Source organism: Haemaphysalis longicornis, unplaced genomic scaffold (genome assembly GCF_048455015.1).
Source record: "Haemaphysalis longicornis isolate Haplotype H1 unplaced genomic scaffold, Haemaphysalis longicornis Haplotype H1 scaffold_7, whole genome shotgun sequence".
In the NCBI taxonomy this organism is placed as follows: domain Eukaryota; kingdom Metazoa; phylum Arthropoda; class Arachnida; order Ixodida; family Ixodidae; genus Haemaphysalis; species Haemaphysalis longicornis.
This window is the reverse complement of record NW_027526422.1, coordinates 19540014-19553471: the sequence shown is the minus strand read 5'-3', so window position 1 is coordinate 19553471 and position 13458 is coordinate 19540014. Positions and strand designations below refer to the sequence as shown.

Below are 13458 nucleotides of genomic sequence, written 5' to 3'. Positions count from 1 at the left end.
AGCTTCGTTTATATTTTCTAGATCTTTACCTATGTGGCAGCTAGTGGCTCAGTTGCCCCTTGGACATCTCCCAGCCACTTCTGTGTATGATGTGCATTTTTTTTGTTCTTACAAAAATGGGAGGTATACGAAAGTGAGAAGAAAACTTTAATTATATGTAGTTTTTTAACAAAAAGAAGCCACTGGTCGTCGATGGACACGAAGCTAGAGAACTACAAAAAATGTGACACTCTAGCTAAAACACAGTTATTTAGCCTTTATTTTCTGTTTGAACACACAGCCATAACAACACAAACGTTGAACGCACACCTTTTTTTCCGTACAGGCTTATAAATAAATACTCAAACTGTGACAATTCCTGAATCTCAAAACATTATGCCGGCTTCAAGCAGACGAAAGGGAAACTGAAAGAATTGCTCTGCACAACGAGCAGACTAGCACGAAATTGCCGTAAAATTTGAGACGAACACTCTACAAAATCAGAGAGGCACTTGGTTTGCATAAATTGTCCCCACTTCCACAGGAGCTCGGCAACTCGGCTCCGAAGCGAAGTGCAACAAAGTACCCACACTATCAAGCACACCTTGCACTAGCAGATACTCATGCCACAACATCACATTCATCATCATCTTCAAATGGGGACAGCTCTACCTCACATTGATCCCCGTCGGCTGCCTTCATCTGCTCCACCAGCTGATACAGTGTCCTCTGTGCGGGAAGCGGCACCACGTACTTCTTGACATAGTCGTACACGCGGCTACCACACATCACTTTCAGCTGCAAAGCCTTCTGCACGGTGGCCATGGACCAGGAGCTTCCCCTCATGGTTCCCTTCTCCAGCGCCCGCACTTGGTCGTCGGCGAGGAGGCGCTTCAGGGAGCGTCGCAGTTCATCCCTCTCCATCTCTGCTTTACGCCGCCTTTTGCGCTCCACATCGAGCCTCCTCTCGAGTGCCCGCTCCCTGGGGGTCTTTTCCTGCCTTTTAGGCACTGGAGATGCCGTAGAAGAGCTTGTTGCTGTCGCAATGAAAAGAGGGCCCAAAAGAAGAACGAAGCAGCTGACACATCTTGAAATGTTATTGAGAAAAAAAAGTGGTTTCACATGAGTGGGTCATAATGCAGTGTTCTTTGTTTACCCGTAACAATTGTGTGACAAGCACCGCCCCAAGTAGAATGAATGACACAGGTACAAGCATTTCTTGTTCGCTTGTTCTTGGTGGAAATACTCATGTTGCATTGTTTCTACATAGCATACTTCTTGCCAATCAAAGGAATAATCTTTAAAAAATTGGCTGGAGCCTGCAAAAACTTCTCAGTAGATGACATTCATGGCCATAGTTCTACAAATACAATGAAAATGAAAAAACTGGAGTGACAAGGTTGACAAGAATTGTCGTGAGAATACTGGCCAGAGAAGTGGCAAAAAAATGACAGAGTGTGAGTGGTGCTCTCTAAAGAGACGTTTGATTGGTGAAAAAGAGTTTTAAAGAATGGCCACATCCTAATACGTTTGCTATGGACAATAACAGGGAACGCAAGGTAAGTGTGACAGGCTGTGACAAGAGAGTTTGTATTTAAAGCTGAACCTATACAACCTGAAAGCCCCTCATTTTTTCAACCCCCACATAATGATGTGGCCTTCTTCAATGCCTTCCAGTTTTTGTTTTGGCTCCAAAATAAGAGCGTGACTTCGTGCAATAAGAGGAACTTCAATTTAGGCCCGCTTCAATGTTGTCTGTTATGACTGTTTAAATCCTCTACAATATCCCTTGAAGTTTCTAGCAAGATATATCGGCTCTGAATCTGCATACAGTTGGAAGGATGACAAGATTTGATGAGCTGTCCGATAAAAAAAAAAGGTTTTAATTCAAGGTTTATTGCTATGATGTGCTACAAGTCCTACTTCTCTTTCAGTCTCAACATTCAATAGTTCTAATCGACCAGATTTAGGGGAAATCCCAAGGTGGGGTAAGTTTCTGCGAAGGAAAATTTGACATACACCTCAACACAGCTTTACGGCTACAAAAAAAAAAACTTTACAGCTTTCCTTTCTAGCCGTAAGGTTATATTCACATTCAGAAGTTCTGTACTATATAGTGATCTCTTCTGGCTGTTTTCTTCAGGATCAATGTAAGTCTCCACACACTCCTCTGTCATCTCCCTTGCCTAATTTATAAGGTCATGCATACCTACCCTTTTTCTGCTTTGGAGATGGATAAGCATGGTTTCAATTCAGGGCTCCAGCTTTAATTCCTGTCCCTACTCCTTTTCTTTTACCGTGTGCATCAGGATTTTTCGTTATGGTCTGCTATGACCAGTTTTCATTCACCATACATATAGGGCTTAGGCAAGGGGAACATTGAGGGATTAAGGTGCTACGGCTTTTCTCATCTGTCTTCATTGTCTCCCGTCATGTTATAAAAGGATCAGAAGGCAGGGCTTGGAGTCTCTTGACTGGTAATTAGGATGGCTGGCACTACAAATGCCATTGTATCTAGAAAAGAGAGGCTGGATTGACGAGAGGGCATCCAAAGTATTCAGGGAGCGAAACACTGGTTCATATACCAACAATAAAAATGAAACTCTCTGCCTCCCATCCCCTGCCCATGAGTTTTGATGCCCCCTTGATTTTTTGAAACTTGAATACACAAAATGTAAGGAAGCTTGCCTTGGCTAGGCTCTGGTAGTGGCTGGTTTTGCGGCAGCACTTCCAAGGGCAGAAAAGATGGCGCTGGCACTGAAACATGCCGAAAACCATATGTTAGCACCGCCACCCAAAAATTGAAAAAAAAAAAAAAAAAAAAAAAACCCAACTAACCAACAAGCAAAAAAAAAGGCACTATAAAAACGTGCATACACTAGAGATGGTATTAAATGGTATTACAACAACAGCAGCAGGAGAGAATTGTACCTAGGGTAGTTACTGTCTGAATACTACAAAAAAAAAATGAATTGGCTGTGCTGTGATGATGAGATGACTTTCCCGTACATTACAGCTACTAACAGCTGGGGCTAGTTGGTCAACAGCTACAAAGGATAACTACCAAGGATGCCAATTCGTGGCTTGGAGACTCCTGCAAATGAACTCGCACCCCATCCTGGTTGCGTAAAGTCATCGTTAACCTGGGAAATATTCTGACAAGTGCCACCGGTGTAAAGACAGGGCAGACCTAGCACGCATGCTTTGGGCCTGTCCACAGGTGACAACGTTAGGTCGCAACATCACTAGCGAGAGCATTGGAAGATTGTATTGCTCATCTCCAACCCAACTATGGGCGTTGGCAGGGCGGTGCAAAAAGGGCACTTGCCCCATTCAAGCGACACCAGCACTTGCTACCCCCCACCCTCTCCCTTTCACCCCCACATTTTCCCCCTCAAGACAAAATCCTGCCAATGCCCACGGACCCAACGGATCAAGTCTGGGCCATTCAGCTGAGAGAAGATGCTGCTAGAACTGAAGGGCTTCTGGCCGAATTGTAGGATTATTGGCTGTCCCACAAAGAAGTTATTTCTCTCTCTCTTACGAAGACATGACAGCTAGTGCATAGAAACAAATACAAAATACAAACATAGAACAAAATGGAAAGAAAGTACAAACAAAATACAAACAACAAAATAAAATACAAAGAAAAAAAACGAGTGTTCACATCCTGTCATTTCTCTGTTTGCCGTCCTTGCATTACTCCATCAGCTACCAACTCACAATTTCAGAATTCAAAGCTTGTGTAATTTATCACTTGTTGTCACTTAACTCACCTGCCACATGTGATGTTACTGCAAATGCTCCATGGTTTGGGATCACGTATGTGACCGCATCTGAAATAAGCACATGAATGTAAAGGAGATGCAAAAATTTATACACAGAGCCATTTGAAATGACTGTCAACATACATGCAGTGTACCACATTAAATTTAAGATCCCCCTTGCTCAGAAACCCCTCCCCCCACCCTCGCTTTAAAATGGGACATTTTCCTGGGTTTGCTTTTCGGTTTACTTTGCTTCAAGCTCCATGGCCACTATTTTACTTCAGACGCAGGCTATTTCCAAAGGAAGCTTTAACAACAGGCTTCTCGGTGACCCCAATTTATGTACAGTGAAGCCTCGTTAAACCGTGCCTGATGGGGACGCAAAGAAAGTACGTACTAACTGGTACGAAGGTTTATCTGAATGCACTAGGTTAAAGAAAAACCGAGTCGCGGATTCAGCTTAACTACAATTAAAAGGAAACTGCGGCTAATGCGGGTACGGTTTAACGAGATTCCACTGTACTTCCCAAGCATGCACTACGCAGCTGCTTTTACTGGTCTGTTTAACTCCTTAGTTCACCCATGCAAGTTTAACACTTAAAAGTAAGAGTCCCATCCGCATTCTACTGTGGATCGTTGAGCAGCCAGTGTTTTGCTCTGCTCAGCCCTGGCCTAAGCTCATTTAAAGATACGGGACATGTATATACTGCCACGCAGTGGCCCTAACTGCACTAGAGATGATTTAAGTAAACATGTGCCTAAGTTCAGCTAACGAAGCCAGGTGTAGCTGCCTAATAAGTGTTACTTCTCGTGTACATCAGCTACAAAGACTAGAAATAAGCAGAGCAAAAACAAAGTGAACACACATGTCGGAGTGGGAGCGCCAGTGTCTTGAAGAATAACCGCTGCTTGCTGTGGCACTGCCAGAGTCACGTTTTGCAAAGGTTCCACTGTCGCTCTGTGAGCTGGCGCGTCGTCATTAGTAGAGTCCAACTGGGCCGCACGGGGAACTGAAGATGCAGCGCTGGCTTCACGGGAAGTTGTGGCGGACGCTGCGTCATTCTCTGCTTCAGCACAGGAGCTCAAGTCTGCACTGTCACTTGGTTTAACACTGTCGGTCGCCACCGCACTGTCACTTGGCGACACGCCTTCGACTTGCACTGCCCCACTGCTCCCATTACCACCTTCTGGCGCACTGTCATTTGTAGCGCGCAGCGTAGCTGGCAATATGCTAGGCACTGCGTTACGCCGGAGTTTTTTTCTGCCGTCATTGCTGTAGCTTTCAAACTGGTCCGGCGTGAAATGGTCCTGCGAGAGTACGTCATCCAGCTGCGTAAGTACATATCGCACACTTGATACCGCATGCTCTGAGGCAGTGGCGTAAGCAAATGAGGTTGGGGGAAATGATTAATCACAGCGAGTGCGCCAAATCCAACCATGCCCCCACAACCACCACTGTTTATGCCAATGCTCCAAAATAAAGTTTCCCCCATTCACCTCGCATATCCGCCCGTAACGTGACGGCGGCTTCTCGTAGCCCATACGCAGAAGCCACTGCAGGCGACGTCGAATCACTGACCTACCGAAAGGAATTGAAAAAAATGATTTCCCATTTTCCGAACGGTTCTTGCAGTTGGGCACACTACACCCCGTCATTTTCACACAGACTATCCAAACACCATAACCTCGCGACAAATTTGAGAAAGGTCCTCGAAATAGGTTTGATGCGGTGCCTACGGTGACGCTAGCAACACACACCAACTCATATTCATTGCACACCACAGAACAATGCAATGCGCTCGCAATAATTCCAAACGACCAAAAAGCTCTGGAAAGCCAATAAAGATATGCCGATACGCCGATACTCGGTAATGATGATGATGCAGTGGTGCTTTTCTCTTTGAAACGGGTGGCCATTACAGTGACGGCCTTTACGCGCCATCTATGTTGGTGAAGCGCATACTCGCTGCGAATGTATTCATGCATACTGCCTCTGCCGTTGGATGGCGCAGGTGTCCTAGCCTCGCGGGAAAATCGATATGCCATTCGCGTGCCATTCAATATCCTCGTGTCGCGCCCCGCAAATGGCATTCACAGCTAATGTCATTAGCTTTTTCGTGTGACAGTGGTATTAGAGTGTCTTATAATTTAACTTCCCGTTAAATATTTTCTGGCATCACTCGTCTCTCCTGTCTGACGCCGGACAACATGTATATTTTGTACACATCGCCTACCTGCCACCTTTGACCCTATTTGTGTATTTTTAAATGCAGAGCATTTCTTTAACTCACATGTAGCGTCCGCCATCCGTCCGCAACAGCTCAGCGCGCAGGTGCGCCCTCTCCCCCACTCCCCCTCTCCCGCATCACGCTACCCTCCACTACCCTCCTCGCTCTCAACAACAGGTCCGCACCCCTCCCCCTACACTATATAAAAAAAAATAATAGTTATCGGCGCCTGGTTTCGATCCCACGACCCTATGGGCGGAACGCGAGGTACATGGTGCTCTTTCCACTGCGCCACAAAAGCGACACAGAATCAAACGGTACGAACGCGCCTTATATCCTTGACTCATTCAAACTACGTCAAGAAGCTGCTGATACACGGCAGCAGTTGCGTCGATCTCGTCTTCACCAGTTGGTGCAACGCACGACCACTGCTTAAAGACCCCTTAACAGTACACTTTAACGACCACGAAGCCGTCGTTCTCAGCGTCCAATACAACGACAACAGCAACAAATAAATAAATAACGGCTTACAACAACCTACTCCCTGCCTTCACTTCTTGCATCACAAAAAAAAAAAAAGAAAAATTGGGCCCATCTCTCCACGAGGGGGGACTCGAGTCGCAAATCACGAAAGTAATAATTAATATATGAAAGAAATAATAATAATTAATAGTAATAAGCAATAATAGTTAACACATTCACTACCACCCCACCACCAACCCCCAAACACTAACGTTAACCCATCCACCCCAATACACCCACCCCCTACGCGACGCATTTACTCGAGTCCCACCTCGTGGGGAGATGGGCCCAATTTTTGATAGACTTCTTTGATGATTGTAGGGTTTAAGTTTAACTCGCCGACGCGACGCAGGCGATGAGGCGCACCGTAGTGGAGGGCTCCGGATTAATTTTGACAACCTGGGGATCTGTAACGTGCGCCGAAATCTCGTACACACAGGCGTTTTTGCTTTTCGCTTCGATCAGAAAAGCGGCCGCCGCGGCCGGGAATCGAACCCGCGTCCTCAGCAGCGCAACGCCTTAGCCACTGAGCCACTGCGGCTGGTCTGATAGACTGCTTTGCTAATCTTCCTTAAGGGGAGATCTACCGTACGCAGTGGATCGTACGCGGTACAAGTGTTTTTCATTTTGGTTTAGTTTTTGTTTTGAAGCAAAGTTTCGTCAGAACAATCAAACATTGCCGTGCGCAAAGCCCCTAAGTTGGAATAACTGCAGCCGCCGGAAATGGCGCGTCACCCGCGCCACCTTATCAAATTTCTTTCTCGCAAAGTATGCACGCTAGAGGAGAACATATTGCAGTTGTAAGCTATTATCCGGCTTGCGCATAACTCAAAAAATGGAAAACAAAAAATGCGCGTGTACACGCTTGTACGTTCCCTCCAGTGATGGGTGGAAACTTTCGCAGTCGGAGCAAATGACAGCTCATTTCGTGCAATCTGATCAGCGGCCTCACTCCCCTCCCCACGTCTGTCCACATTTTCTTTGTTTTGTAAAACCACACAATTCACGCAAATAAAAAAGGCGGCTTTGACGCATAGCAATATGGAAGGGAACACAGGAACGCATAGAAAACACCCTCAGACCCAGCTATGCGTGATACGCAGCGGCCACCGTCGGAAAAAAAGTGGAAAGGGGGACGCTGTTCTAACAACTGTTCCCACCCCCGCCGTGCGTCTTATCGGCTTTCGGACGATACCATATTATTGATATTATCGGCAAAATGACGTAAGCTGCTGCTTTGCAGAAATGCCGGCGTGGTGGGAGTGCCAACAGTTAGTAGAATAGCGCCCTCCTTCCCCCTTTGGTTTTCACTGCGCCATCCGCGTATCGCTCCGCGTCTGTTTGCCACGCGTTCCTGCGTTCCCTTTCATAGTGCTCCGTCCGCGCAGCTTGCCTTCGAAAGTCGGCTTTTTGGGCAACACTACAATTGCGCAAGGAAGCACGACACACAGAAGTCCGGGCTTAAAAATAGGTGTGTGGGCGACTTGAGCTGCGAGAGTAAATTGTTTGACAATGTGACTATGTTCTGACAGTGTCAACTTACTTCATCTATGGGTCCCATTATTTCTTAATGTCCGAAATATCTCCCCGGCACGCTGATGATGGAGATCCACTGGCGTACATGAATACAGGCATGGGCGCGAATAAGAAAAAATCCCGGGCCATCTCCCTTAACGTGAAACCTGGGGAGGGGCGAAGCATGCAGTGTTTTAGTAATCTTGGCGTTTTTTGCCCACGCAGATGAAACCGCTGAGGGTTAGACGTATGCAGCTTCGCTCTGGAAGCCTCCTGCCTCTAAAGCACGAAGCGTTCTAGTAGCCAGACGGTGCGGCATGTGTCGGAGGCTGTGTGCACAGTTACTAGTTTTTAACTCCCCCTGTACCTGGTTGGATGTCAGAATCAACCACCGAGGAGTGAGAGGCCGTCACAGGTCTCGAAGGGCGCTCGAGCCGACAGAGCCAGCGAGCGCAACACATCGACTGCGCACAAACGACGAAGACCGCCATATTTTGGAACAACTTTTAATGTCAATTGACGGTAGGAGCATTGTTCGAGAAGTTGACACGAGCGGTAAGCTGGTCGGCAAGGCACGACCGCGACTCGATGACGGCGACTCCTCAGCGCGGCGGGACGGTCCAGTCGGCCACACGGACAGCGCGAGACTGCACCAAAAAAAAAGAAAACATTGAAAAATGCAGACTTTGTGGGCGGCAGTCGTGACTTACCGACTGCGGTGTCCGCGATCACGCCTTACAAGAACAGGAAGGGACGCTGGAAGGCAAAGCGAGACAGGCGACGAACAGCAGCAAAACCAGTTTTATTTCCCGAAATCACCTCGGTACAAAACACGCGTCGTCGAGCTAGATAGGACAGATGGAGACGTGTACCTGCCTAGCCAGAAGGGTAGTGCATGTTTGTGTGAAGAATAAAGTAATGAGACACGACACAAGGGTCAGGAAAAAGGGAGGGCGGGGCCGGACGCCAACCTGAAAGGGAACCAAGGACACCAGTTCCATCACTCGCCTTTGCCACGACCCCAGTTTGGAGCCGCGGACCGCAGAGCTGCGTTCCGTGCTTCAGTGGTGCTCGCTGAAGGTGGCGACTGTATTCCGAACGCTGCGCGAACCGAGGACGTGCGAGCGGAAGGCGTTATCAAAGTGCATACCTCGGCTACCGCGGCGTTCGGAAAGGAAGACCGACTATCACCAAAGCTTAATGGGGCTTCCGAGCTAAAGAGTTCGAGAGTAGAGGCAGCGGCGAAGGGCTCAAACCCCGCCACTGCGCCGCTGCCCCGTAAGCTACAGCCTAACGCCCACCGCCACCGCAAAGCTTTGGTGACAGTCGGAGTCCCTGCGTCGCGACGGCCCAGGAAACGTCCGGCTCCGAGGCGAATGTGCGCTCGGTTAGAAACGTAATTCACATACGCCGAAGTTTAGCGCCATGTAAGAATGATACGCAAGCCGGTTTCATGGGCTCGCCGCACGTCGCCCCGGGCCTCCGGCCACGGAACTCACCACTTGGAAGAGTTGTTGGTGAAGACTGAGGCAGCAGTCCGTGAAAAGTTCCCGGGGCCCTCGTGTGTATGCTTGTCCGAGCCAGCCGGTTGGGAGCGGTGAATGGCACCGGCACAAAAAGAAAACGACTCTAAAAAGGAAGAGGATTATTGTTAAGAATTTCAACACCACTTGCCGCGAACAAAGCTTCCCGCTAAACAGAACTGTACCGAAAACAAACTCACCCATCCATCGACGCTGCCAGCACGCCGCCAGCTCGTCCGCGTGAAATACGCAGCAGCTGGGCAAGATGGCGTGCCGTTTCCTGTGAAGCGCGTTTATCAAAGCATCGTAGCGCGCTGCGATTGGTTGGTTTGTGTCGACCCTTCGACTCTTTCAAATCCCTATCGTCCTCCAGAACGTTCTGCCAGACAAAACAAAACGACCGAAAAAGTATTCTAACTACTGCTTGCGGTTATCGCTGCAAGTCGTGGCCGCGCGGTGACCGGAGCATGACAAGCATTTTATGCTGCGTCACAGAGCAAGGTAACCTTCCTGCTTGGCGATTTTTCACGTCTGTCGCTCTATGCGCGCCCGCGCTGCTGGGCTTCGGCGTGGCTTCGGCCGATGTTATTGCACGCGGCGCTCCCATGCTGCCACTGATATGCGCCTTTTCCGTGGCCCGAAAAACAGAAAAAAAGGCGCCATCTTTCTTTTGCCAGCCCGGAAGGATTCGGAGGAGTTCGCCGGCAACGTCATAGAAATTATTTCGAAAAGATTCGGAGCTGCTCACGGAAATCCCTGGACAGTCCAGGATGACAAATCGAGGAGATTTGCGGTATAAGCTTGGGTGAACACAAATGCCGCTTCGTACGAGATGGGGCTGTAAAGACGACCATATACTTTGAATTGCTCACTCTAGTACTGTGAACGACCTTGTGATGCAAACGACACCCGGAACGAGGGATTGAGTCAGTAAAGCATGTATTGGAGCCGAATAGAAGAAAAAACATTGCAGAAGTCGGATAATCGCTTAAAAGTCGCTCTTCTGGTGCTCTGGCGTTCTTTGTCCCAGTTGGCCTTGCGCCATTAACATCCAACCATCATCAAGTCGCTCTTCTATAGAGGGAATCTACTTAAATTCGGCTTCATTGTTACGCCCAAATGCATTGCTTGGAAAACATTTTTTCAGGGGATAAGTGCTGTCTGAAATCAACGGGGAAAGGTCTTTTAATGACGACCTCCAAATACCGTGATGACGCGCTACATTTACACCAAACCCCTGTGAAGTCGGCTTTGTACTTCACATGAAGGCATTGCTAGAAAGGCATTTTTATTTTTTTTATTTTTTTTGCTGAGAACAATATGGGCGGATTTGTAAAAATAAATTCACTCTGTGGAGAAGGATGACCAGTGGAGCTGGCCGCAGTGCAAGGAGTTAACGAAACAATTTGTAATTTGCGATTCGAAGGACACGAGCTTTATTCTAGCGGACAAACATGGGGCTACTAAAGCGCTAAGTTGGGCGAGTTGGTTACTGACAAAGGAATTCATCCTACCAGCGAACATTATGGCAGGGACAAAGCTAAAGTGGGGACGAAACGCCCACTAGAGTGTCTAGCGTGTGTTTCGACTCCGGCCGTCTGCTCCCTCAGGTAGAAGACCATGTATTGACAGCAGCCGGAAATTGCGCAACGTTTACAGCTTCACTGTGAAGTAACTTAATTGTCACAGGTAAATGATACTGGGCGTAATGACAGAGTCATCCTAGCGGCCAATTTTCAGGTGATTTTAGTTACAGAGCCTTCACCAGAAAGTTGGCTTTGCCGTAAATATGTTTTGTCTATCTGATTGTCTTCTACACATCCTGTGGACACATGCAGTTTTGGTTAGAACATAGTCTCTAACAGCTTCTCTGTAACACGAAGCCCCGAGGACCGCGTTTTCGTGTGTGGCGACAGACAATGTAGCTCCTCCAGCTTGCATACGAACAGATGGGTTTCCTGGTTGAGTACTCATATGCGGGTGCTGGACAATGTGGGCGGGGGACTGTGAGGGTTGTGGGGTGGTTGGGGATGATCTGTCGGGACTTTATGGGACTTTATTGCTATTCTTATTCTTAATTTGTTTAGATGCGAAGCATCTCATGCTCGGGGCTGTGTCCCTCACTCCCTCGTTGTCTTTGTCCGCCGTCCGCACTCTAATGCGCATGCGCGTCTCTTCAGCCCCGTCAGCGTTTGGGCTGACGTCAGCGCAGTACACTATAAAGAGAAATAGTTAAGCGGCGCCCAATTTCGATCCCACGACTCTCTGGCCGTAACGGGAGGTACGTGGCGCTCTTCCCACTGCGCTACAAACCGAGACGGGAGCATGTGCTACGAACGCACCTTATGTCAAACTACGTCAAGAAGCTACTGATACAACGAAGGCACGCGAAGCTGAACGTCAACTGAAACGATGAGCTGAAAACTAATGGGAACTTCAGTCGACCCCATGGCCGCTTCGCATATTACTCTGGGTTCTTCTACGGCAGGATGGGGTAATTTTTTTTTTGGGAAGGAGGGGGGGGGGAAGGGGCGGGGGGCGGCTGTGCACTGCGCAGTGTGCGACTTTCTTTTCAGTGATGGACAGTGTATGATGAAATCGAATTGCGTGGGGAGGGATGTATGGAGGGCTTTGGTGTGGTTTGGGAGAATAGTGAGGTGTGGGGGGTTGTGTGGCGTGTGAATAGATCTTTTTTTTTTGTAACCAACTGGCTTTACTTCACAAAAATTTTTAGCCTCGGCTTCCTGTTTTTTTTATTTTTCTAATCGGCATTAAGCTGCTATAGCCTAATTGGTGCAGGATTATTCCCTTTTTTATTTGGGTTGTTTTCAATCTGTAGGAACATATTCTTTCCCCTTTTTTTCCGTCACTTCCGGTTCGAGATTTCAACTGGCTTCCGTGCGCCGGCGGCTCTCACGCTAGGTGTGCGCGTTGTTTATTGTCACAGAGTGCTTACCTTTCAGAGAAGCCCCTAGTAGGATTAATCGTTGTTATCCATGAAATGCGCGATACATAAGAGTCTTTTTTCTAGGTGGAAACCGATAAACACGGACACACGCAGACAATGTACCCATGAGCCTTTGCGCTTTTTACCGGTCACCTGTACCTGGTGCAATACTCGATATTTGTGTGAACCTTGTAAAGTACTGTGTGCAAAACAACTTTTAGTATGACCATATGCGTGCTTTCGCCGTGTAAAAAAATCGCGGGAACGCTTATTTTGGCTAAAGTCACTATTTTCAAGTGTACGCAACGTCTGGCGTGCGCGACCTCTTTTCTGGCTGCCCCTGGATGGCGCTACTCGTCCAGGCAGCGCGCAAACTGTTGGCTCGTCGTAAACCTTCACGAGGCCTAAATCGGAAAATATTCCTTGCTTCAACAAAGCGTCAATACTGATCATGGGTCCCACGAAGAAACATTTCGCTTGGTGGTCCGGAGCAGCAAAGGACTCGGGAGTCCGGGGAAAGGACGACTGATTTGACCGAAACTGACGAAACCGCTTGGTACGTGCTAGCGTTGTATTCGGTTGCTTCGGCTGCAGCAGACGCGGTTTGTGCCATAGAATCGCTGTGAGGAGAAGCCCTTTATTTAAAACTGGGACTATGGGAGAGGGCTGGCGAAGATGCGATGTTCTCCGGGATCTGGAGGCCCGGTTGGTCAGTGTCAACTGCACTTCCGGGTAGCAGACATTGATCAAGGGCCGGTTCCCAGTGTAAAGGGGAGGGAAAAGGGGCAAACGGGTTGTGGAGACACTCGCAAACAGAGTGGTGTAGGCGTTGTTGAGCCGTCACATCTGTCATGGCGTCGAGTCATTTTCGCTCACGTGGGATACCGGCTTTCAAGAGATTGGCGCGGTTAGTTTTAGTTCTCTCAAGACGCCCTTTTTTGCGGGGTGAGGGTGGCTTCCTGAATCTTTTAAAATGT

The 13458-nt window shown here is 48.2% G+C and overlaps 1 protein-coding gene across 2 annotated transcripts; it reads right to left on the bottom strand.

Annotated features, from left to right (window-relative positions):
* Positions 1-231: 231 nt before the first annotated feature.
* LOC144144675 (uncharacterized) lies at positions 232-9857 on the bottom strand. 2 transcript variants are annotated; one of them, XM_077676203.1, is made up of 6 exons: positions 9735-9857; positions 9511-9640; positions 4613-5054; positions 3756-3815; positions 2668-2736; positions 232-1016 (listed from the first exon to the last, which is right to left on the bottom strand). In XM_077676203.1, exons 1-6 carry the CDS (start codon positions 9740-9742, stop codon positions 601-603), a joined length of 1125 nt encoding a protein of 374 aa, XP_077532329.1. In that variant the 5' UTR covers positions 9743-9857; the 3' UTR covers positions 232-600. The 2 variants fall into 2 exon arrangements, with proteins under 2 accessions (XP_077532329.1, XP_077532328.1); XM_077676202.1 differs by lacking the exons at positions 9511-9640; positions 9735-9857 and adding an exon at positions 5244-5561 and having other exon boundaries at positions 233-1016.
* Positions 9858-13458: the final 3601 nt, after the last annotated feature.